This window comes from Musa acuminata, chromosome BXJ2-6 (assembly GCF_036884655.1).
Source record: "Musa acuminata AAA Group cultivar baxijiao chromosome BXJ2-6, Cavendish_Baxijiao_AAA, whole genome shotgun sequence".
In the NCBI taxonomy this organism is placed as follows: Eukaryota; Viridiplantae; Streptophyta; class Magnoliopsida; order Zingiberales; family Musaceae; genus Musa; species Musa acuminata.
Window position 1 is genome coordinate 11,043,340 of NC_088343.1, and position 23,114 is coordinate 11,066,453.

The 23,114-nt window shown below is 40.8% G+C and overlaps 2 protein-coding genes across 3 annotated transcripts; both read right to left on the reverse strand.

Moving 5' to 3' along the window:
* Positions 1–651: 651 nt before the first annotated feature.
* LOC135614784 (chromatin-remodeling ATPase INO80-like) lies at positions 652–6,875 on the reverse strand. Of its 2 annotated transcripts, XM_065112516.1 has the most exons (7): positions 6,772–6,875; positions 6,448–6,690; positions 5,944–6,333; positions 5,516–5,778; positions 5,020–5,066; positions 3,560–3,627; positions 652–3,488 (listed from the first exon to the last, which is right to left on the reverse strand). In XM_065112516.1, the coding sequence occupies exon 7, from the start codon at positions 2,541–2,543 to the stop codon at positions 930–932; it is 1,614 nt and encodes a 537-aa protein (XP_064968588.1). In that variant the 5' UTR covers positions 2,544–3,488; positions 3,560–3,627; positions 5,020–5,066; positions 5,516–5,778; positions 5,944–6,333; positions 6,448–6,690; positions 6,772–6,875; the 3' UTR covers positions 652–929. The 2 variants fall into 2 exon arrangements, with proteins under 2 accessions (XP_064968588.1, XP_064968589.1); XM_065112517.1 differs by lacking the exons at positions 6,448–6,690; positions 6,772–6,875 and adding an exon at positions 6,367–6,440 and having other exon boundaries at positions 5,944–6,265.
* Positions 6,876–6,880: 5 nt separating this feature from the next.
* Positions 6,881–21,336, reverse strand: LOC135614783 (DNA mismatch repair protein MSH2-like). Its single transcript, XM_065112515.1, has 13 exons — positions 21,162–21,336; positions 21,028–21,077; positions 20,906–20,938; positions 17,810–18,883; positions 17,109–17,663; positions 16,924–17,034; positions 16,757–16,846; positions 16,594–16,665; positions 14,109–14,219; positions 12,579–12,705; positions 9,946–10,145; positions 8,870–9,022; positions 6,881–7,380 (listed from the first exon to the last, which is right to left on the reverse strand). Exons 1-13 carry the CDS (start codon positions 21,211–21,213, stop codon positions 7,180–7,182), a joined length of 2,829 nt encoding a protein of 942 aa, XP_064968587.1. The 5' UTR covers positions 21,214–21,336; the 3' UTR covers positions 6,881–7,179.
* Positions 21,337–23,114: the final 1,778 nt, after the last annotated feature.

Genomic DNA, 23,114 nt, shown 5'->3' on the forward strand with positions numbered 1-23,114 from the left:
ATCTTTTTCCTATATATAAATATATAATCATGAAACACAAAATAGTAAATAATAATCTGCGTTCTCCACATTTTAATCGGTAAAGATACATTACATGAATTTGGTGTCCCGCCCAAGAAAGAGACCCAAGTCGTGGTGATTTAATATAGATTCTACATGTGAATCCACAATTGAATCTGCTTATAAAGGGTTAATCTATTCACACACTTCCAATATTGGGCGAGCGTCCAATAAACACAAAGGCACCATATTGACTGTCAGAATAAGCAGCACCAATCAAATAAAATAAATACTAGCAAGCTGGAACAATGACACAATCGACGCAAAATAAATTCCCCGCATAAATAATATACGAATCAAGTCGAATTCAAGTCAACCACCGACATCCACATATGATGATGCAATGTTGATGACCTAACGTACATAATTTCTTTATATGAGGCATTATTATATACAGTCAAAAAAAGTGTGAATGTATATATATACATATATATATATGACGATTACTGAAAAATATAATTTTTTTTATAATAATGGTACTTGGGAAACAAAATTTAAACGAAAAACCTCTCACTCGTTCCCTCTGGTACTATCTTTAATTTTTTTATCAATAACATTTACATCTAATTCTAATTTATATTCTTTACACTATTATATTCCACGAATTTTCGACTCTTTTGTTTCTGAATTTCACAGAATTTCGTGAACGAAAATGTATCAGTTCTTCGTTACAGTAAAACGCCAAACTTAAGTGAAGGAAAAATTACAAAGATACCATAAAAGAACTCATTCCGGGTTTTCGCGTCTACTTGTGGTCATCACACCATCATGCTATTGCAAAGGCAGGAATGTGCACGTTAATTGCCCGATGCAGCGCATTGAAGCCTCCTCCGTCTTAATCTTTCCTGGGGCGACAAAGAAGACAAGCTTTAGACCGTAGTAGCAGAGTTAGGATTGGCATTGGTGTTCTGAAGCATTAGCTGCTGCTCGGCGGAGGAGGAGACGCCACCGCCACCGCCGCCTCCCTGTATGAGCTCGAGCTCTCTTTGTCGGAGTAGCAGCGCCATGCGGTCGTTCTCAAGGCGGAGGCGTTCGTTCTCCAGCTTCATGCGCTCCATCTCGCGTTCCTTGTTAGTGCTGAAGCGGAGCCATTTGAAGCGCTGGCGCTCCAGTTGGAAGGCCCGGCATTGGTACGCCACCCGCTGCTCCACCAGATCCGCTGCCTTCCTCTTCAGCCACTGCCGTTGCTGCTGCTCACCCCCGCCGGACATGGCCACCATCTCGGACCGCAACTGCTGCACGGAGCTGGATGGCGACGACAGCGTCAGTGAGAGCGGAGGGGAGGCTGACGTCTGAGACGCCGTCTTCCTGTGCTTCTTGTTGTCCTCGTCCTCCCCCACCTCGTCGTGCTTGTGTTGGTGGTGGTGCCCGTGGCGCTTATGGTTGTGTTCTTCCATGTCGTCGTCATCATCATCATCCTCGTCATCGTAGTCGTCATCGTCCTCGCTGTCCACATCATCGTCATCGTCCATATCTTCCGCCATTCCCTCCTCGTCGGCGACGATGGCAGCCCTGCTACCTCCTGCAACCTTCCTCGTGGACAGTGCCGTGTCAGCTCGGCCAGGCGGGTGGTGGAAGCAGTGCTGCTGCTGATCTGAGGAATGGGGCGGCGGCATCTGCGGAGGGGGAGGGGCGGCGCAGGCGGAGTAAGCTCCGGCGTTGTGGTAGGCGCACATCTCGCGGAAGAAGAGGTGCTTGGAGTTGAGGAGCTTGCGGGCTTCCTCCTTAGCCTTGGGGGAGAGGTCCATGGTCTCGAGGAGACTCTGGTTCTCCACCACCCGGCAGGCCGTTCCCTTGCCAAGGAGGTCGTTCACCCGCTTGTATCGCTTGTTCAGGTCGTTGAACTTGTCCTCGCACTGCTGCGGCGACACGAAAAACCCCTTGTCCATCATTGCCCGCGACACCGACTTCCACTTCCCCTTCTTCTGCAGCAGCGCCGACGCCGACGCCGACGCCGCCGCCGCCGCAGACGAGGACTTCTTGCCCTTTGCAACAGTGCCCTGGGGTTGCTGCTGCTCCCCCGCCGCCCCACCGCCGTCGTCTCCCACGCGGTAGACCACCTGGATGAGGAGCCGGACCATGCCGTCGGTCCACTTCATCCGCTGCCACGGAGAGGCCGACGGCGACGGCTGCGACATCCCTCCCCGCCCCACCTGGTCATCGACCTCGTCCCCGTATCTGGGCTCCTCCTCGGAACTCATGGCCGGCTGCTGTTTATCCCTGACGTGGCCAAACGGGGGCACGTACTGGGCGTGCCTCACGGGGTGCTGCTCGGCCTGGCGGTCGCCGTCACTGGCTGTCGGAGCCTGGAACGGCAGCATGTGGTGCGTCTGCTGGAGCTGGTGATGAAGCAGCGGCTGCTGTTGCTGCTGCATCTGTTGGTGAGGGTGGAGAGACATATCCAGGCCTAGCAATCCTCCAGAGCCCATGCTGGTGGGCAGCATTCCCCCGGGCACGCCATTCCCTCCATCCATCTTCATCATTCACTTCCTATAATTATCAATTACGACAGTAATGCTCTCGCTGCTCTTCCCTTCGCTGCCCTACCTTTTCATGGGGCGGCCGCCGAGCCGGTAAAGCGCGCGAAACAACGAAACCCCGAGGGTCGCAAAGTCTCCGAAGCACCCAGGAGCGTGAAGATCATATAGCTCAGTTCTCTGAAAGATGCGTCAAATGCTGGGTCACGACTTCTACTCCTACGTCGCAGCTCTTCGTTGGCGGACCGCAGAAATCACATAAAAGAAATGTCAGAAAGCGAAAGGGAAACGGAGGATACCATGAGCAGAGCGCCGCTCGCTTCGATGGGCATCGCTCCCATGTCCTTCTCCGGGGCGTGGAGCTGTGAGTGCCGCCGGTTTTTGAGGTGGTAAAGTACGTACGTGGTTTTCGGAATCGGAGGGACGGGGAGGGATCACGACCTCGCATTCCATCGGTTTCAGTCGCATGTTTTCCAACTTCCTGTGGGTGAAGTTGGTGGACTCGGCTGCGTCTACCTCCGACAGCGAACAGACGGCCGTCATGTCCAATTGGCTCGAAGAAGTGAATGGCATCGCCCGTGCGAGGTCCAATGACATCCGATTTCGGTGGTCCGTGGCGGAGAGCATGCAGCAAAAGTCGTCTCGCAATAAGAAAGGTGGGGTCCAAGCAGCAATGCGTAACTCCTGTTACCCGAAACCGCCGCGGAAAAATGCCCATGGTTTTCCCTGCCCGCGGACTGTTTCGAAATCCACAGGTTTCTCAAGGCAGGGTTTTTTATTGGATCGATGGGATCGATCATATAACCCTGGGAAAAGCCACACACAGTATGCATGTATGTAAACAGAACTATGAGTTTGGTTTGTGGCTTACTTGTCTCGGTGGAGCCGCCTGGTAACGTGCTGAGGCGAGAGAGACAACCATTCATTCCACTGAGGATTATTCCAGTCGATCTGGATGCATTGTAGGAGTGCATGAGAGTATGCCAACATGATGTGTTCATCCTAACCAAGTGTCGTATTACCTGGTGGTCATAATGTCGATGCAGATACATGTAGGGCCACGAAGGTTGAGTTGCAGATTCGGTTGCACCTAAAAGCAATTGAAATCAAGAGTGTCACTTCTCTAATGAGACATAAACGTTATGTGATAGGAAGGGTATTGTTGCAAAGTAGACTGCTTGATTATCCAAAAAATAAGGTGAAGCATATGCACATTTCAGGTAAAGTATTTGACCAGTATCAGCTATACTTATCCTCATCATTTGCGGGGAAGAAAAAGACAAAAGAAGCTGAACAAATGCGTAAGCTACAATTCTTTATTCTCACATATCTAGTAAAGAAATGGCAACAACTCACAAATCAAGTAAATCCCTCGGCCTCTCCTGTTGTAGCCAGATGAGCTCACAACATCCAACAGTTAGCAAATAGGTAAAATTAAACTAGTAGTTGTGTATGTAGTAGTATGTTCTTAAAAGGCCAACAGCAAGACAAGCATAGTTAAGAAACGCAAGCCTTTAGCAAACTTGGGCATGACCATCATATTTAGTGACTTCGAAAGGAAACAGCTAAAGTTATGCATAGACTCAATGATTAAAAAGGAGATATGGATCGGAAACAGCTAAAGTTATGCATAGACTCAATATTTAGACACAATGTCTCCTAGGATCGAAGTTAGACGCACCTAAGTGGACGCGGTAGATTTTGCCATTGTCCACCTGCTAGGTAAGAGTCAACTCGAGCAAGTTCCACAGCGATATCTTGGATTCCGACCTACGTTTACATTTTACATATTCATATAGGACACCTAAACTAAAATAAAGCGTATATGGAGAATACCAAGTTGTTTATTGAGAATAGTCATGCTGACAATCCGTTTGTCAGTGTCATCATTCCCTTCACCCTTCACGGTAGAATTCGCTGTCAATGCACGATGTTCCTGAGGGTGAAGTCGAATTCTTTTCATTTCCTTTGTTATAAAAAGTCAGGAAAAGACACCGAGAAACTTTAGATTGTAACAAATTAAGTAGGTAGTATGGCATATACAACTAGCTTTTGCATGCTGATGTCTTGAAAAGAGCAATGTAGATAGTGACCTTCAAAATTCAAACAGAAGGTAAAGGAATTAGCCACTAGCTGTGCAAAACTTGGGTAACAGGGCATCTTCAAGATTCACACAGAAGAAAACAATAAGAAGGAACAAGCAACTAGTGCCAGAACTGGTAGCTGGGCAATTAGAACCATGAAAGACAACCAACCATATGGTTAATAAATCCAATGGTGAAAATATATCTAATTCTAGGTTGAGCCATCAATGGGCCTACGCTATGCTACTGATAAAATTAAAGCCATCGTTTTCCCAAAATAGGCAATTCTCTAGGAATTGGACAAGAATGGTCATTATCGATTAGCAGAATTCATACTATAGAAGAAGAGTTAAATAGTTCTTTCAAATAGGTGCTGGAAACTAATGATCCCATCATACCTTCACTTTAGGTCCTTAGCTTTTAGGTAATCCTCAGACTGCAATACCTGATGAAAGATGAGTAATCTTATCAGTTGGGCAGCAACACAAATCTTATCAACAAAAGTGTTATCATCCCCTTCCAACCAAAACACATTTCTCATGTGAAGGCCAAAAGTCAACTACCCAAATTTGGCAAGCATTAAACAACCCCAATTGTATTGCAAGTGAGAGGAATGCTATGAAACCTTGTTGTTGCTCATCCCCTACTAAAATAAGCAAGAAAGGGTATCAAAGGACTCTCTATTGTGAAGGTTCATCAATCAAAGTGAGATTTCTTTAATGTTTACATTCTCGTAGGGATCCATTACTTTTAGCCGATCATTTATGGGATGACACTCTATTATCAACTGTTCTGCTATGATGATAAAACTAGAACATTCTGCATTCCGTATGTGATTCTATACCGTACATAATTATCAGCAGCATCCAACTGAAGGGGCACAAGGGCAGGTACCTGTCTACGGGTGATCCTTTGGAAGGACGCTCCTAATTATTGTTCCATAGACTTTACAAGTGGAGAAGTGAGTGAGCCGCTTATTGTTCTCCGAGCAACACCTAATCAGCAACAAAATTGAAGAAAAAGATATCAGCGGCAATTGGACAGTCAAACTGAGGAAGTGCAAGTGACTCTTAAATTTGGACGCGTCGATGAAATCGCTGAGATGGCATCAAGCGGACGAGTGTTCTGATATGACGGCGTGCAGATCGCATGATCGTCTGTGCGCAAAAGGGAAAAGAACAAACCCGCAAAAGGGCATCAGATTCTTCTCTCGTTGTTTAAGGAGAAACACCAAGAACACACAGCGAGCATATATGCAGATCTTAAGAGAAAATCAGGGCAAGAGGAGGCTAAGGTGGGGTGGTGGTGGATAGGAGACGAACCACATCGGACATCCTGATGAGGACCCCGAGCCTGGAGTTGTACTTGATGTTGAGGCGGTGGAAGTGGATTCGACCGACCCAGGGGTGTCCGGAGATGCTGCTGGTGCTGCTCTGCCTGGCGGGCTGGCTCCAAGATGTGCTTGATCTCGTCGCTGTAGGCGTTCACCGCGAACTCGGTGAGGAGGGTCTCCCCCATCAGCTTCTCGCAGAGTTGGGATCCGATGAAGCCCTCCGCCCCGATCATGAAGATCACCATGGGCCGGATGGGATTCCGCTGCAGATCCACCCTCCTCCCTCATCATCGCGATTCCCCTTCCAGCGACTGTCACCTCACCCCATCATCCCTCGCATCGCGGAAGACGGAAAAAGAGAGAAATCCGGAACGAAGTGCTGCAAGCAAGATCAAGGTAGGAGCGCGATTACCTCCTCTGGCTGACTTCCTTTCGTCAGGGAAAGAGAGGGAAGCCGGGCGGGATTTCGAGCGTGCACCAGCACGAAGCGTACCTGTCTATTTGAAAGCAATTGCTGGTGGGTCCCCAAGACTGTTCTCAAGCCGAATGAACGACCCCTGAAAAGCTCAAGGGCCGACGTCACCCCTGGCAGACCCTATATACCTCAGAAGTTGCACATACCATAATTGGCCTCCATCGGAGGAGAAGATGTTGCGAGCGGGGCGAATGGCGATGGCGGAGATTAGAACGAACCGACAGGATAACCCCGATGTTTAGGTATCCAAAGCTCATGAACCTGTGTTGTAGAAGATATATGTCGAATAAGTTCTGTAATCTCGTTCCTGAGCAAGAAACAATGAATGCTGCAAAGCCCTACGAGATGATGATGGAAGGATGAATATTATTGAGCAATAAAATGCACATCTAAACTTCACAGCTTCGGTTCAAGCATCGATTCACTAACAGCAGGAACTATTTTTCCTGCATCCAAAATAAAGCTCTCGATGAGTAGATAGACAAACAAAAACAATAGTATGAAAATGATAGATTTTCATGGGCATCTGTATCGTGGGTCCGATATTTACATACTAAACCATATAAAAACGAGAAAAGAGAGGCAAAATTGGCCATGGCTGGTGATGACAAACAGCCTTTTACACGAGCCAAAAGCTTACCCCAAGAGAGACAAAAGGAAGCCAAGAATAGGAACATGATCTTTTTGCGCATTACTGCCAAAACATCTAAGGAAAACCACTACTCAAGATGCAATGCCTTGGGGTAGCCCTCAGAAGAACTGTTTAAGCCATGGAGAGTTGGCTGCGTCTTTCTCCAGTTCATTCCTCAGTTTACAAACATGTTCCATGGCCTGTTTCAAGTCCATCTGATCTAAAGGCAAGGCAGAGAACTCCTCCAGAAAGCGATGAGCTCGAGCTGCACCACTAGACATGTCATCAGGATTACATACTCGCTTACGTTTACACCCGACCTGAAAATTAAAGAGAGATTGATCAGTTTAAAAATTCGGTCACAACATGACACGTTTATGCTAGCAGCGTAATAGTAGCATGTGGTAATTTTATTGATGACTCATTGCGTATGCCAACAGGGAAAAGATCAACCTTGTTCTCTGTTTTGGGGTTCACTCAGATCAGCTGAAAAATTTTAAACATGAATGATGGGTCACGGAATACACTTATGAGAGACTGCTTTCACCAAAGAACTAGATTCGGGAGTAGGTAGCTGATATTGTAAAAATTGGTCTAAATTGACTTGAAAGGAAACATTAACAAGATGGTCAAGAAATGCATTTATATTTATAGTCCATGGTTTCGGTTCATGAGTCAGCTGTTTGTAACTCAAGACTCAAAGTCACATGCCTAACTGGAAACTAATGTGCTCCACAAAGATAAGATTGAAAGGTCAAGCTCATGAATGTTGGAAGAGGTATATAGTTACATATATGTCAAGAAGGTGACTCTTTTTCTCTTGGGAGGGGATGAAGCTTCTCAAAGAAAAGCAACTCATACTGTAGTATAAAAAGCTATTTGAAGGGTGATCAGACAGTTGATACACTGTCGTCAAACAATTCAAAGAGAAGAAAGCTATTCAACGTGTTTGTGCAGTATTCGTAACTTGAAAAAAAAAATTTGATATTGAAAAAACAATGATATTCATTATCAATTGATATTGAAAGGTCTTGATTGTCATGATATTGAAAAAAAAATTGATATTCATCATCAGATGTCGATGAGTGAAGCATCAAAAAATATGTTTTCAACTTTTAACTTCCATGATCAAAAGAGCAGTTCCTTCACATAAATGCTATAGACAAGAGAATGAGCAATGTGAATAACGACACAATATTATGTCTCACAAAAGTAAAGTTGAGTCAAATTGAGTCAGATTCTTATCCTAGTCCTATTATGCACATAGATTATGTTAAAAAAGTTCAAGTTGACAAGAACTAAATTTTTAGATCTGGATGTCAATGTAGGTAGATGTTCTAAGTTCATGAATTTTACTGCATTCGGATTGTTGCAATATGGCTTTATGGTCTTCCTGCATAAAAATGAACCTTACTGATACATAATAATAAAAAATATTGAAAAAGGTCCCTTTGGAATATAGTTTAGATCATTGAATCTCCCCATGCACGAGACACGTGGAGATTTATTCCAGAATGAGTCTGACCACAATCTCCAATCTTTCTTCAACTTTTTGCTAATTACTTTTTCTTCTTCTGGTTAATTTAATTATTCAACAAAACTTTTGCCATTTGCCTTGTTGCATGATCTTTTATACTAATTGATGCAACTCACTGGTAAAGTTGGATTCTTCCTGTTACACGCTGACCTTATCTAATTCAACAAAATTAGGTACTGTGATATAAGAACATTGGTCAACGATCAGGAAACATGCAGGCTCATGCAATCAAAAGTACATGCTGTCAGTGAAAATTTCTTTCTGTGGCAAACCTCTTTCTCTGAACCATCACTAATGTTAGATGGCTGAGAAAAATCTTCCAGTTCCTCAGCTTTCCTTCTAGCAAGATTTACAACGTCTTCAGGAAAATTTGCAAGTTCTGCCACATGAATACCAAAACTTTGATCACAAGCACCAGGTTCAACCTGAAAAATTGGAAAAGTTCACAGAAGATAAACAAACAAAATTGAAAACAATCAACGACTAAATTCAGTATGATGGTAGATAAAAGTCATTTGAAATAATTTAAAATAAATAAATAATTGAGTTAATCTCCTCCCTTGAACTTATAATCAGCCATGATATGCAGAGGGCATCAAGGTACTTTTGAGTTTTGACTGTGGTCCTCAATGGGGAGGTAACTGCTCATAATTTCATCAATCAATTTAGAACCTTTTTCATAACAATTATATATCACACTGAGAATAAAATGGGTGGGTGATGCTTATAATAGGATGCATTATAGGCATGAACATGATATGTGATTCTTAACTCGTCAGAGTATAAACATGTTCATTCGTCGTTCATTCTAACACCATAAGATATAGTTGAGATTTAGAAAAAGAGATTATAAAATTAGGGGCCAAGTAATGATAATTAAACTCTATCCCCACTAGATAATGTAAAAGCAACTTGTGTTGCAGATCTAAAGCTTTAATATGTGTCAAACCAAGTTATTGTCAAAGTTGAACACTAAATTCTTTCAAAAGTTCTGGATATATGGATATATGAGACCTATGGATAGAACAGAATTTACAAGTCAACTTAATGGACTTTAAACTAAAGGTTTTTCTTGAGCTCATGCATCATTTGTCAGCTACAAGGACTCCTAAAATTTGTATAACCTAGATAAGTGTATAATTTGTTTTTTTTTAAATAAGTGTATTGATCAACTAACATGGGAGATGCTTCAACAATTTAAAAGTTTCTTAACATTATAGATCAAACATATCATGAACTAATGTACCAGAAAAATGATGAAGATAGTTTTTAGCTATATATATTACCACAGAAAGATAGAAAGTATCTTCATTGCTTGATATTAAACCACTGCAAGCTAATCATTCACCTTGTACATCATAGTCAACTTCCGACTTGATGGATCTATGTGCGCTCCAACATGATAATTTGCTACTCCAACGGAGGACAGATTTGGACAATCATGAGCATTTGCATGAGCTAGTGACGTGAGTTCATGGAAGTGAGTTGCAAACAGAGTTGGCGCCCTAGTAACCTCCACAAGATGCTCACAAATAGCCCAAGCCAAGCCTGAATTAAGATTAACTAAATCAAGACAAATCCAGAGAGAATCCAAGGATCAAATGTTACATTTCGTAAAACCAGTCTCTGAATTTCACGCAAATCTTCAGCTCCAGTATGACATGATGTGATAAACATGAATGGAAGAACATACCATGGCAAAGATAATGATCAAACTTGTCCCCTAAAGCAGTATAAATTTAGCAATTTGAAGGGATAAATATCACATTATCATAAACAAGAGAAACAAACAGACAAATGTCTTTCCTTCACTTTAACTAAAAAGGCAATCCATTGTAGTCCCAACTCCCAAGAATTTTTGACTTGACACAAAGTAGTCAATTTCAGCCCATCTTGAGTTTTGAATTTTAGGTTAATAAATTATTGCAGCAAATTTGCTGTCCCAGAATTAAATATCATACAAATCAAAATGTGAGTAGTTCACTGTTCTGCTAATGTTGACTTGGAATGACACTTTAATATGGACTATTGTATTCCCAAATAACTTGACAATTCACATAATCATGTCTAGGACTCAAATATTGCATTTAAAAATTTGTGGAGTCATAGATGATGGATAGTACAATAACTATTCTATCAACTTCAGTAAAGCCGAGGGAACTAAAGCTTGTAATCTGTGTAACAATTCCTGACAGTAGCCGTGCTACAGCCAAAGTTCAACTTTAGAAAACCTACCTAAAAGGTTGGCTCCAAGAAGAGACAACTATGGAGACCATGGTCTTAATTTTCCTCCGCACATGTCATATGATGGTCACATGTCAACAAGATACAGCATGGATATGTGACAATCAACACATGCCAACACACTATTGGTATGATAGACTCCAATGCCAATACATGTAGACATGGTGTCACTGGATTGGAACTCTCCAAAACTACATGACAGATACTCCCAACTGATATGGTAGGATGATGGCACTTGGGAGATTATGTACCAAAGTTAGTTTTATGTTAGGCAGGGACTTCAACTTAATTTATCTCAGCACCCATGCATGGTTACGGAATCACCCATACATGCAGAGTTGATGATAGGATCATTTGGGAACTTTTATATCCTTTATGCTCAATTTGCTATCAACTAGGCTTTTATATCCAGCAGCTTGATTATACTGTGCTCTAAAAACCTCAGATTTGACCTCATTAGTGTTTGGGTATCTTTAAGCTATCATAGGTTATCTTGGGTTCATTTACGTCAACCAAGCATGCAATCACATTGACTTACAAAGAAAAGAATTCAGGATCAAGAAATAGAAATGTGATTTCAAATGTCAAGTTGGTGCACCAAGCAGCATTAAATAGGTGCATGATAGGAAGCAACAAGATCAGAGGAACCTTGAAACTTTTGGCATCCAAGAGAAACCTGAAATTTCAGAGCAAACTTTTGAGTTCCTGAATGTCCTTTATCTTTTGAAGTGGTATATCAAGATTTGAATATAAGGAGATCTTTAGGCCAAGGGTCACCATTTTGGGTTCTGGACCTGTTTCGGTAATCTAGTCAAACCGATACATACCGATAAGTACTGTATGGACCATCATTTCAAAGAGGAAGAAAAAGAAGGATAAGAGGAAGGGAGGGTTGAGGAAGAGAAGGAAGAAGGAGAGGAAGTGGAGGAAGAAGAGGAAGCGGTAGAGAAGGCAGAAGAAGAAGAAGAAATAAGAGAAAGAGAAGAGGTGGAAGTATACCTAGGAGATAGACACTAGCGAGATGAAAGAAGAGGCAACAGTGGAGCACCACGAGAAGACGGCAGCAGCGAGAACTTGCCAAGCAATGACAGCGACAGTAGCATTGCAAGAAGAGGGCTCATGAGTTGCTATTTAAGGTTTTTTTCTTTTTTAATACTATAATGGATGGGCCCCACTGCTATTTTAGGCTTCTTTTTTATTTTTCCCTAAGTTGGATCAGACCACTCGAAACGAAGGTGGTCTGTACTGGTCCACATCCAGACCAATAAGTAACGCCCAAGTCCACATTCCGGTCCTCGTACGAACTAATACATAACACTCATTTTGTACCCTTTCGGGTGATACAACAATCACTGTGATAATATGACATAGTGCTTTTAAAAATTGACAACTACACACGAGTAAACAATGTATTGACACATTAATCAACTAAGAATGTTGCATAACATATGAGTAAACAATTTCTTAGTTTATGGTCAGACATTTGATGTTGCAACTTCATCACTTGGTTAGCCCCATGATTGAAAATTAGTGCCAAATACATCCACTCACATACAATGAATGATTGCTATGAAAACGCAATAGAACTCCAAAAACAACAAGAAAGAAAAAAGAAGAAGAAAGAAGAAGGGGAAATGTAAATATCAACTCAACCAATACAAGAAAATGATAAATGGGCAGAATAAGCAACAGATAATGATATAATATAGTAAAGATGAGATAAAGAAACAGACAAACCAAATCCATCGTAAGTTGATGTTCCACGGCCTAACTCATCAATAATTATTAGTGACTTCTCAGATGCGCCCTTTAAGATTGAAGCAGTCTCCAGCATTTCTTGCATGAAGGTGGAAACGCCACGAAGCTGCAAAACCAACACAAACTTTCAATATTTGAAAGAAAAAAAGATATCGTCACATCACATTCTAATGAGATGGGGAAAAGGGAAGAATGCACCTATTAGTCATAATCATAACCTTAACTGTAAGATCCCACAAGGGATAGAGCTATGGTGTACATACTATATGTCATCATGCACACTTAATATGTGAAGTGCCTTGTGAGCACTCTAATTAACAGCAAATAATGACAAATATGGCAGTTGAGTATAATACGTTAGTGGTGTATAGGCCATGCTCTGACCTAATGTGCATCCAAATGAACATTAATCACAGGCGAGATGGAGCACTAAAGATGATGGCATTAGCATGCTAGACTGATGGCCTCTCTGGAATCACTACATCACCAATAGGGTTCCCTGGTGATTCAATATGCAATAGTGAGGACACTGGGGGCATAAATTGTGAAGATTGTGGTAATCCCAATCAGTCTCATGTGATTGCAGGTTATGATGTAAATAGTATATTAATGATTATTAAGTCTTGAAAAATACTTCCAAGTGCTTCTTTTTGAAACAAGATCCATGTAATTTCATGCATGAATCATGATGTTAACTAAAGCCAATAGACAGCTCTGAAACCCTTGGTTCATAGTTTATACCACAGATGTTTTAGAATGTTAAGCATGTTTTATTGAAACACATTGGAAGATGGAGCAAAGAAATTGAATTGTACTATTGGAACTTGGTGTAAACAGATATGGAGAGAAATTGCAATTGTATTCATTTTATAAACTTAAAATTGGCCGATTACCTTAATCCTAATACACCAACAAATAACTTTTCCACAACTCATTACCCTAAGCTTTTGGAATGTTCCTTGTTCTAATTCCTTCTGATTGTGATAAGAAAAAGTAACATATGTATCATTTCATAACAACTCATAACTCCTATCCCTTAACAAGCCATATAAGAGCCAAACATAGTCCCAACAATTTTGTACATACTATCACTGCTCAATTCTAAAAAAAAAAAACACAATATGCATTAAAAGGATTCTACCGATACTCATCCACCTAGAATATTTGGCTCAATCCAGAGCATAAATCCAGATGAATTCAATTTGTATATTTTGGGAAAATAAACAATGTCAGATTCATCGAAATCCTAAAGTCTACCATTTAATGCATCAATTACTATTAGTAATTTAATATGTTCATTAGTTGTCAGTCGGTGACTGATTCTTTTACTCAAAAGTTGACTGTTCCATCTTAATTCTTATAGAATCAGCTCCAAAATATACAGTGAAGTCGATATACGGTTCTCAGTTGCCAGAACTTACATTATATGCTCATACTTAATATATTTATCAGGAATTCTGCTTTTCTGCACATAAGACTAAGAACTTTAAGGATTTGTAACAAACTTACCTGGCAATCACCAGCCCCAACACGAGCAAAGATACAATCACGTATGCTTATGGTTGCCCTCTCACATGGAACAAAGCAACCAACTTGTGCCATCAATACATTGACACCAACCTGGATATTGACAAGTTGAAGAAAAGAGTGCAAACATCAGATGCATTTCAAGTTTAAGTACAACAAGAACTCATAAGGACTTTATAAATTTGTATATAAGAAAATGTGTTACGTCAAATTCAAAACTGAAAAGGAAGTTATTCTTGATATCAAAAACTTGTCATTGGGTAAGACAGCCATGAATATAATCCACCCTCTCAAGTACAATTAAGAAAACCATTAGTTCAGTGAAGTACATACAATCTAAAATACAAAGGACTGAAAAAAGGAATATCCTTATTAATGAAATTTACAGAGAATTCCAGCACACGAGGAGATCTTTTTTAGAAAGAACATTACTAATGATTATCTAAATTCCACAATTGAAAGGCTTCAAGTAGCTTTTTAGGATGTTTTTGAAGGAAGATCAGGAAAGATGACAGGAAAAATAAACTCAATAAAATGGTGAAATAATGTAGGAAAAAGTTAATGAAGCCTGTTGTACGAGAGAAAAGGTATGAAAGAAAACATGTTCATATGACTGGTGAGGATTGCGATTTTTCCACATGAAGATTAAAAAGAAAAGTTGGAAAGTAAAAAAAATCCCAACTATTGAAAACTGATACACTATTTTAAATTTGAAAATAAGAATCATCATGCCAATCAACACAGGTCAGTATGACTTGAAATGTACCAATGACAAGAAGGTACTAGCACATGACATTATAACAAATGTCAGTTCGGCTGGCATATGGCTTGGCCAATTTTTGGCTTGCGCCAACCAGTATGACATGAGATGGCATCATACCAAAAAAGGTGCTGCCACACACCCAAACCACGATACAAGAGGTTGGTTTTTTGGCTTGTTCTGACCAGTATGTAGCTTTTGTTTCCTTTAAAACAAAAGCTGCATAGATACAGGACTATTGTTCCACTCCTAAAATATTTATTAGCATTAGGTATATTCAATTTTGTGTCTTTTTTTTCTGTGGGGAACTTTATGAGGTAGGTGGCCTTTTTTCTCTATGATATCCCAACTGTGAAATTCTCAATCAAGCATTTTGTGAACACCTATTCCGAAAGAAAGTTGCTCGTAGAGGCCAGCCACAAAGATTTTTGGTTTAAAGAGGGATTCAGGAGCCTCTCCATATAGGAGCAAAAGGTATTTATTACTGTGAAAAGTAGAAGAAGACAAACAGAATGGTCTAATGGGTCCATCTAAGCTAATTTTCCAACCAATGTAATTCTAAACAATACAAAGAGCTGATGCATCTATTTCATGTTCAAGGTTACAGAGTGCTAATGCCAGACTTTGCATGCATGACAAGGAAAAATTTTGATTACAGACAGACACCAATCACCAATTAGCCAATACATCTACTTCACATTTTGTGAACACCTATTCTGAAAGAAAGTTGCTTGCAGAGGCCAAGAAAGTTGCTCATAGAGGCCAGCCACAGAGATTTTTGTTTTAAAGAGGGATTCAGGAGCCTCTCCGTAAAGGAGCAAAAGTTATTTATTACAGACAGACACAAATCACCGATTAGCCAATACATCTACTTCATAGTTGTTACTGCTCAACTAATGACACTGAAGTGTGTCTTAAATCTAATTAATTCATATGTTCTATCTGACCCATAATCACACTTTTAGCATCCAATATTCCAAAAAGCAAGGTAAGCAATACCGAATAATACCGTCCGATACAAGCGGTATGTATCGATCCGACGGTATACCGGTACGCGGACCGCCCATTACCGGGCAAAACGAATAATAATAATAAAATAATATTTATTTATTTATATATTTATTTATATATATATATTTTTTTTAGAAAAAGGCTCGGCGACGTCGCCGACGCGACACGACATCGCCGAGATGCTTATATATATTTATTTATTTATTTATTTATTATTTAAATAAACGAGGCGATGTCGCGTCGCCTCGGCGACGTCGCCTCGCGTGGGGAAGGAAAAGGCAACGTCGCCGAGGCGATGCGACGTCGGCTTTTAAATAAATAAATATATATATATATATAATCTTTTATATATATATATATATATATATATAATATACCGAACGGTATACCGTTCCGTACCGTACCGAGCGAACGTCGAAACGCCGATACGATACGATATTTCGAATCTTGCTAAAAAGTACTTGCATTGTAATGTCAAAAATATCCAAGAATATTGCAATTATCCTAGACAATGCTAGGATTACATTTTTCACATTCGTGGCTTCAGATTCCATACTACCTGATGTAGATCAGTCATGTAAGATGTAATTTTAAGCTTGAAAAGCAACAATTAAGGTTGTTGACTCAGCTAAAGAAAAAAAGTTGTAAATGCATTCCACCAATTCTAATAATGATTATGGCAGCAAAATGCCATACCTGTCGTATAAATGTTGATTTGCCACCCATATTAGGTCCTGTTATGATCTGAAACCAGCTCTTTCCACGGACCTACATATAACAAACCAGAGAAAATAGAGTTACGAGAAAAATCAATTAATAAATTGGGTAAGGATATTCTGCAGGTATATGGAGCGCTTACGAGTTTACAATCATTAGGAATGAAATTCACACCATCCTGAGCCTCCACACAAGGATGTCTGCTTCCTTCTAGTATAATATCCCCTTGATCCTGCAGGTATGTTATAACAATATCATCACATGTCCCTTTTAAGGGACATAAACAGAATCAGCACAAAAATGTCTCACCGAGGGAGTAATATCCGGTCTAACATATGGAATAGGAGAACTGGTTGCCAAGTCAGCAAAGCTCAGCAGAACATCTATCTCAGCTAGAATTGCTGCAACAGCTTCAAATACCTTTCATAACAGGTCAAACAATTCAGACTGAGATACTTTACTTATGATAAACTTTGAAATATCAGCTTAAGTACCTCAGAAAAAGTAGCTGAAGTATCAACTACTCGAGCAACAATCCCTTTCTGGCAACTCGTGTAATCACTCAGTAATTTTTGGTACTGATCTCCCAACTTCTTTAACTTGGTATTTGTAAATTTTATACCATCCTTCCGTGTTTCTAGGACAATATAATGGTTAGTAAGCTTTTTTCTTACCTTTTGTTCCTCTTTCTTTGTGATCCTAAAAGCATGTCCAAACTGTGTTCCTTTCTCCAACTTCAATGCCTTATCAAGAGAAAGATCAAGATCATTTGCTGCTTGTTTATGCAAGTCATTTATTTGTTGTTCTATGGCAGTGAGCTCATTCTTCAGTGCAGCTAAGTTTGGATCATAACCAGGTGATATCATGTATTCGCCATTCTCAAGTTGATCAAGATCAACAGAGACTTCAACAAGAGCAATGAACTTATTTAACCTTTCCTCATCCATCCAAAAATTTAAGGGCTCTGAATACCTTTTCCTTATCAGTGATGAAAATTGTCCTTCATAATGCTCCAGCACATCTCGGATGTATGGCAGTCTGATGCTTGACTACTCATGGAAGACAATTTGACACAAGAGATAGTTATATAATAGATACAAACCGAAAAGTAAATAAAAAACAGTAGAGCCAATAACCAAATATTCATTTTAAATAGGGTATTTTCAAAGAAGTCAAAGGCATGATAAATATTTACCTGATACAATTTTATGACTGGTGGCAAATTAGCTGTTTTTTTCTTCAGAGCATGTGTCAATCGTTCAATATCTGAAATTCTCTTCAGATGTTGCCTTAACCCTTGGCGAAGCTCTGGATCCTCCACAAATGCCTGAACCAAATCTAACCTATGAATGATCTCATGTACATCAAGCAATGGTTGCTTGAGCCACCTATTAAGCAACCGTTTGCCCATGCCAGCAGTACATGTTCTATTCATCAGACCAAACAAACTAAAGTTTTTATTTAAATCTGTTTTGCTCTCAAGGACATTTAGTGCTCTCATGGCAGCATAATCTAATCTCATGTAATTATCTAAATTGTACTTTTCAATGGTAAAGTTTCCATAGTTGCTATCATCTGCAAGCAATTCCACATAGGATATCAATGCCCCTAGGGCACCCAGTGCATAATCAAATCCAGAAAGCAAATCTCGAACGGGTTCAACTGACCCTCTGATGATCCTACCAAGATCCTGCACCAAATCTCTTGACTTGAACTCAGATTTCTTTCTCTCTGTAAGAAGAACATTACATCTGGACAGTGAATTATAAAGAGGTTTAAGTTCTGTTGACCTTCCACATTCCACGGGTAAAAGGCATTCCTTACAACCAAGAGCAATCAAAACTGATTCAGTATTTGTAAATTGGCTATCATCAAGGAACTCAACTGTACCGAGTTTCCTTTTGGTCATATCCACAAAACCTAGTCCCACAGTGCACTGATTTTCACGGAAGACAGGAAACAATGCAACTGTAACTGGGGAATCCTGCATGTCATTGTTGGCAAACAAAATATCTTCAAAACTACCAACATTTCCAGGTGTTCCTGTTTTCGTCAAATTCCAGTTTGATCCACTTCCTTCATATAGCTCTAATGTGTGATCTGTCCTCTCCAGCAAAAGATCACGAGCAATAGCCTCAAACATGTTTTTATTTACACTAACACTAGAAATTCCCTCTGAACCACTACCTAATTGTCTCAAAGCAGTAGTTGTGTGGTAATATGTCCTTGCAATAAATGTAGCATTTTCACCATGAACAGTATAATAATCCTGGTAAAGTACAGCTCAAAAATTAAAGGTGGAGTTATAACAAATCTTCTGACAAAATAATCTAAATAGCTCGAGTAGTTTCGAAATAGTACACTATATTCCTATGCCAATATAAAATGCACACGTAGTAATAAGTGACAAACTAGAGAATCTTGTATCATTTGTGAGTACAAAAATTATATATATAATATTATATATATTATTATTATATATAATATATTATATGTATATTATATATATACATATATATATTATTATTATTAGATTATATATCCATCAACACCATCCAAGACAGTTATACAACATGATACATGACACAAAGTTAAGAAGGTTCCATTGGAGTTTGAATAAAGTTTTTTTAACTGGCTGCCAATTTGACATTAAGGTTGGTGCTTATTTGGAATAAAGCAAAGATATTTATGTGCCATGTTGAGGTAAACCAAGCATAGACTGATATGACACATATGCTTTAACCAAATGTGGTTAAGACCAAATCTGAGATCCAAGACACGAAGGTGGCCTTTGTTAAGTGTATGATACGATGCACACAGGGCTTGTGGTCAATATGAATGATTCCTTGGATTACCAAACAACAATATGAAAGATTTTGTTTTCCTAGTTCTCTTCTTCCCTTGAAGTGGAATTTAAATAATTCCTTATTGCCTCGGATACCAATGGGTTGAAACATCAATTAATACCTTTGTTTGTCATGCCTCACCCTCCATTACAAGTTTTTGTCCATGCTGATGATTGTGGTTCACTCCACTAGTCAACTTGAGGAAGAATTTATCTAAGTGGTGACTAATAAGGGATGAACATCAAGCATTCCATTGATCAAATCAGGGTCAATCTTCCTGATTTATCAAGTATCTTATCTCCTTCAGGTTGTCTTGATTTGCTACCGTTACATCAGAGAAACTAAATGAATTCTTTCAATACAGTAGTTGATAACTTGACAATGGTATAACATGTATGGGAATAAACAGTAGCTGTGTATGAAGTCAACCATTGTTTAAGGACCTAAGTTTCCTTGTACATGAAGATAACACTGTGATTAAGGGTTGCCTTCAATCTATGCAACACATATCAAGTGGTCTGATGACTTCTATGGCAGTGAGTGAGACTTGAAAAACACAAAAGTCCTAACCTGTTATAAAGTCGATGCCATGGTTTTAGTAATGTTGAACTAGTTGGTTTCATCATTGAAATACTAATTTCCACCTGTACCCCAATCTGTTCAACCCTCTCTCTCTCTCTCTTCTTGAATGTGTATGCTAGCTTAGTTGGTAAAGACTTTTAACAGTTTATAGCAATAGATCAAATCTCTCATTCGTTATTTACCCTTTAAAAAAAAAAAAGTTGTTGAAGAGTAATGATATGGAATATAAAATGTCGTCACACATACTAACTAAAGAGCTATATTGGTAAATTGATGATGAATGAAAGTTTCTAAGTAATCCTTTGGTATTTTAAAGATAGGAAAAACTATGCTAAATTTATGCACTTACCTGATTGGACAGTCCGATCATGGTGTTTTGTCCATAGACATTTACATTTTGCTAAAAATTAATCCAGATATATGGTGTCTACTATTCATTCAGGTTTCAAGGTGTGACCAGATAGACTTATTTGCACATGAGAGAGTGTGACTTCCATCCATGTAGTAAGAGAATGAAAGTGGTATGGAGACTTCGCATTATTATCACAGAGAAACATGTCAAGTTTATTTTCAGATGTTCCTTGCTGTGTCACTTACTGTTACATGAAAACAGTGGCTACAAAAGATACTAAATAAAGCACTAGAAGATAGCGTTATCTGAATCCAACAAATTGCAAAAACAATTGGCCAAGGCAAGGTCCACACAACAAGTAACGAGAAGAGCATAGCATTGAGGAGTAAGAACTCGTCAAAACAGGAAACAAGTTAAAGCTCGCGATTTGGAAGGAACGGCCTCCAGATGTCTCATCCCTGAGTGAAAAGATGTAACGGCTCATGTTGTTCGAAGAGGCAAACGAACTCACCCGGCGATCAAAGAAGCGCACGGCCCTGGGATCCTACAAGAACAAGAACCGGCCCATGTTCAGTTGGCTAATAGGATTTAGCAAAAAAGCCAGATGAAGGACAACAAGGCAAGAAAGCGTACAGCGGGAAGGGCTTTGAAGAAAGATATGAAACCCTGCGCCTGCCTGGCATCTGAAGCCCGAGAACCAATAAACCATCAAAAGCAAAGAAGAAGGAAGATGAAAGGGGGATCAAGAACCCGCAGAAAAGAAATACCTAATTTGAGCTCGGGCAATTTGTTGGCTGCCGGCGAATCGCTAGCCGTCATTTTTCTCTGGCAAAGAAGCGAGCAGTTTGGGGGCACAGAGAAGGGGGGCGGGGGGTGGGGGTTTCCTCAGGCCGTCATCGGCAACATATATCTAGCAATCGACGAGGCACCGATGGGAAATCGCGCTGTGGCGGGAAAGCTTGGCGGAGAGGGGACGAGAGGGATGGCATCGGGATTCGCGTTGAGTCCGGCCCGTCCGAGACGGCCAGGCTTTTAATGGGCCATTTCGAAAGTCCGTGGGCCGAGGCCAGAATGGGCTGCTTTGCCGGGCTAGCATAGAAGAACCTGAAACTATGGAGTGGCAAACTTGCAATATACAGATAAACTAATATGGATTATTACTGGATTGTGATTTTTATTTTTATTTTTCCATAAATGGATAAGTGGTAATACGATAAAGTCTTTACGAGCTAACCTAACTCACACGTTCAAGATTTAAATTCCGATAAATCCTAATATACATTGTGATCGGATTAATATTTTAGATATAAAAATTTATCGAATGAATTTTCAAACCATCAATCGTGATAAATGAGTCTGATACATCGCTGTTTCAGATTGATGGTGAAAGCAAACAAATAGAATATACAAGGAATAAATTTTGATCGTCGACGAGAGAGTAGTCATAATACAAACCCATAGCCTTCAAACGTATCCATCATGCATTAATCGCTCCATAATAAAAGACAAGCCGTGCCGTGCCGTCCCGGTTATGCATGTGTGTGTAACGTAGAATACAACGACAGAGTTCCCAATGCCAACACGAACGTGAAGAAACTTGTACGTGTGCTTCTCTTTCTTCTTGCTTTGGCAGGGATTGCACAGACTCGGCAGGTTGGAGTTCCAAGTTGCCGAGGTAGCATACACACAGACAAGCAACGAAGAAAGGGTACAGGTTGAAGCGATTATTCGTCTCATTCGAGCTTAATGAACACTTCCAGCTTCAAAGAATGGGATCAACCAACAAGATGTCGATCGCTCACCACCTACAGGGACATCATCGCTCAGTGGTGCAACGGGTTCGGCCCGGTGGGGACGACTCGCTTCTCCGCACCGTACCGAGAGTCGATCTCTTCGCCACCGGGTTGGTCCGCGGATGAATGCGTAGTTTGCTTGCGATGATGGTGGTGAGGGCGGTGACGGTGGTGATGGCGATAATGGCTGGTGTGGGTGAACGCCGAGGGATCGAACTTATAAGACACCAGCAGCTTCCGGGGGACTGACGAGGGACTGCTCCGCCGCCTGGACCTCAGATGGCTCCACCCGTGAATCAAGAGCAAGAGGATGGTGAGCCAGAGGAGCCCGACAAGGGCAGACCTCCTCAAGGCCATGGAGGAGGGGGTGAAGGGTGGAGGAGAGGGGGACAAGTCATGGATAACGAGATCTAGAGAGAAGGGTTCCTGTGTGTGACAGCTTGACCTGGGTAGTCCGGAGCGAGAGGTATATGAACTCGGGAGCTGCATTTGCTTACTCGTGACTCCATCAATTGGGTTTCTTTAAATGCGTTCGAGTCTTTTGGGGCCTCAGAATGCGGGGAGTCGGGAAGCAGGAGCTACACATTGGTCGTCCCTTCTGCCACCGAGCTTCCTTGACGTTGAAGAAAGACAGCGGAGCGTAGTCATCGGTCGAGCCTCGACACATGCTTACTGATGGGGCAACCATGGCCCGAGAGAGAGAGAGAGAGAGAGAGAGAAGTTGGTCGGTCGACTTCGGGGTAGAGGTGCGGGATCTCAGGCTGTGATGTCAGTGCATTGGGGTTGAGGGTGGACTTCTCCTTCGAGGAGTATTGCTTCTCGCTGCTTTACTTGGAAACAACTACTGCTACTGTTCTTGAGAAGCACAAGTTGCATGGAGGTTGGAAATATGATTTATTGTTCATCTTTATCTTGAAGAGATTAAAC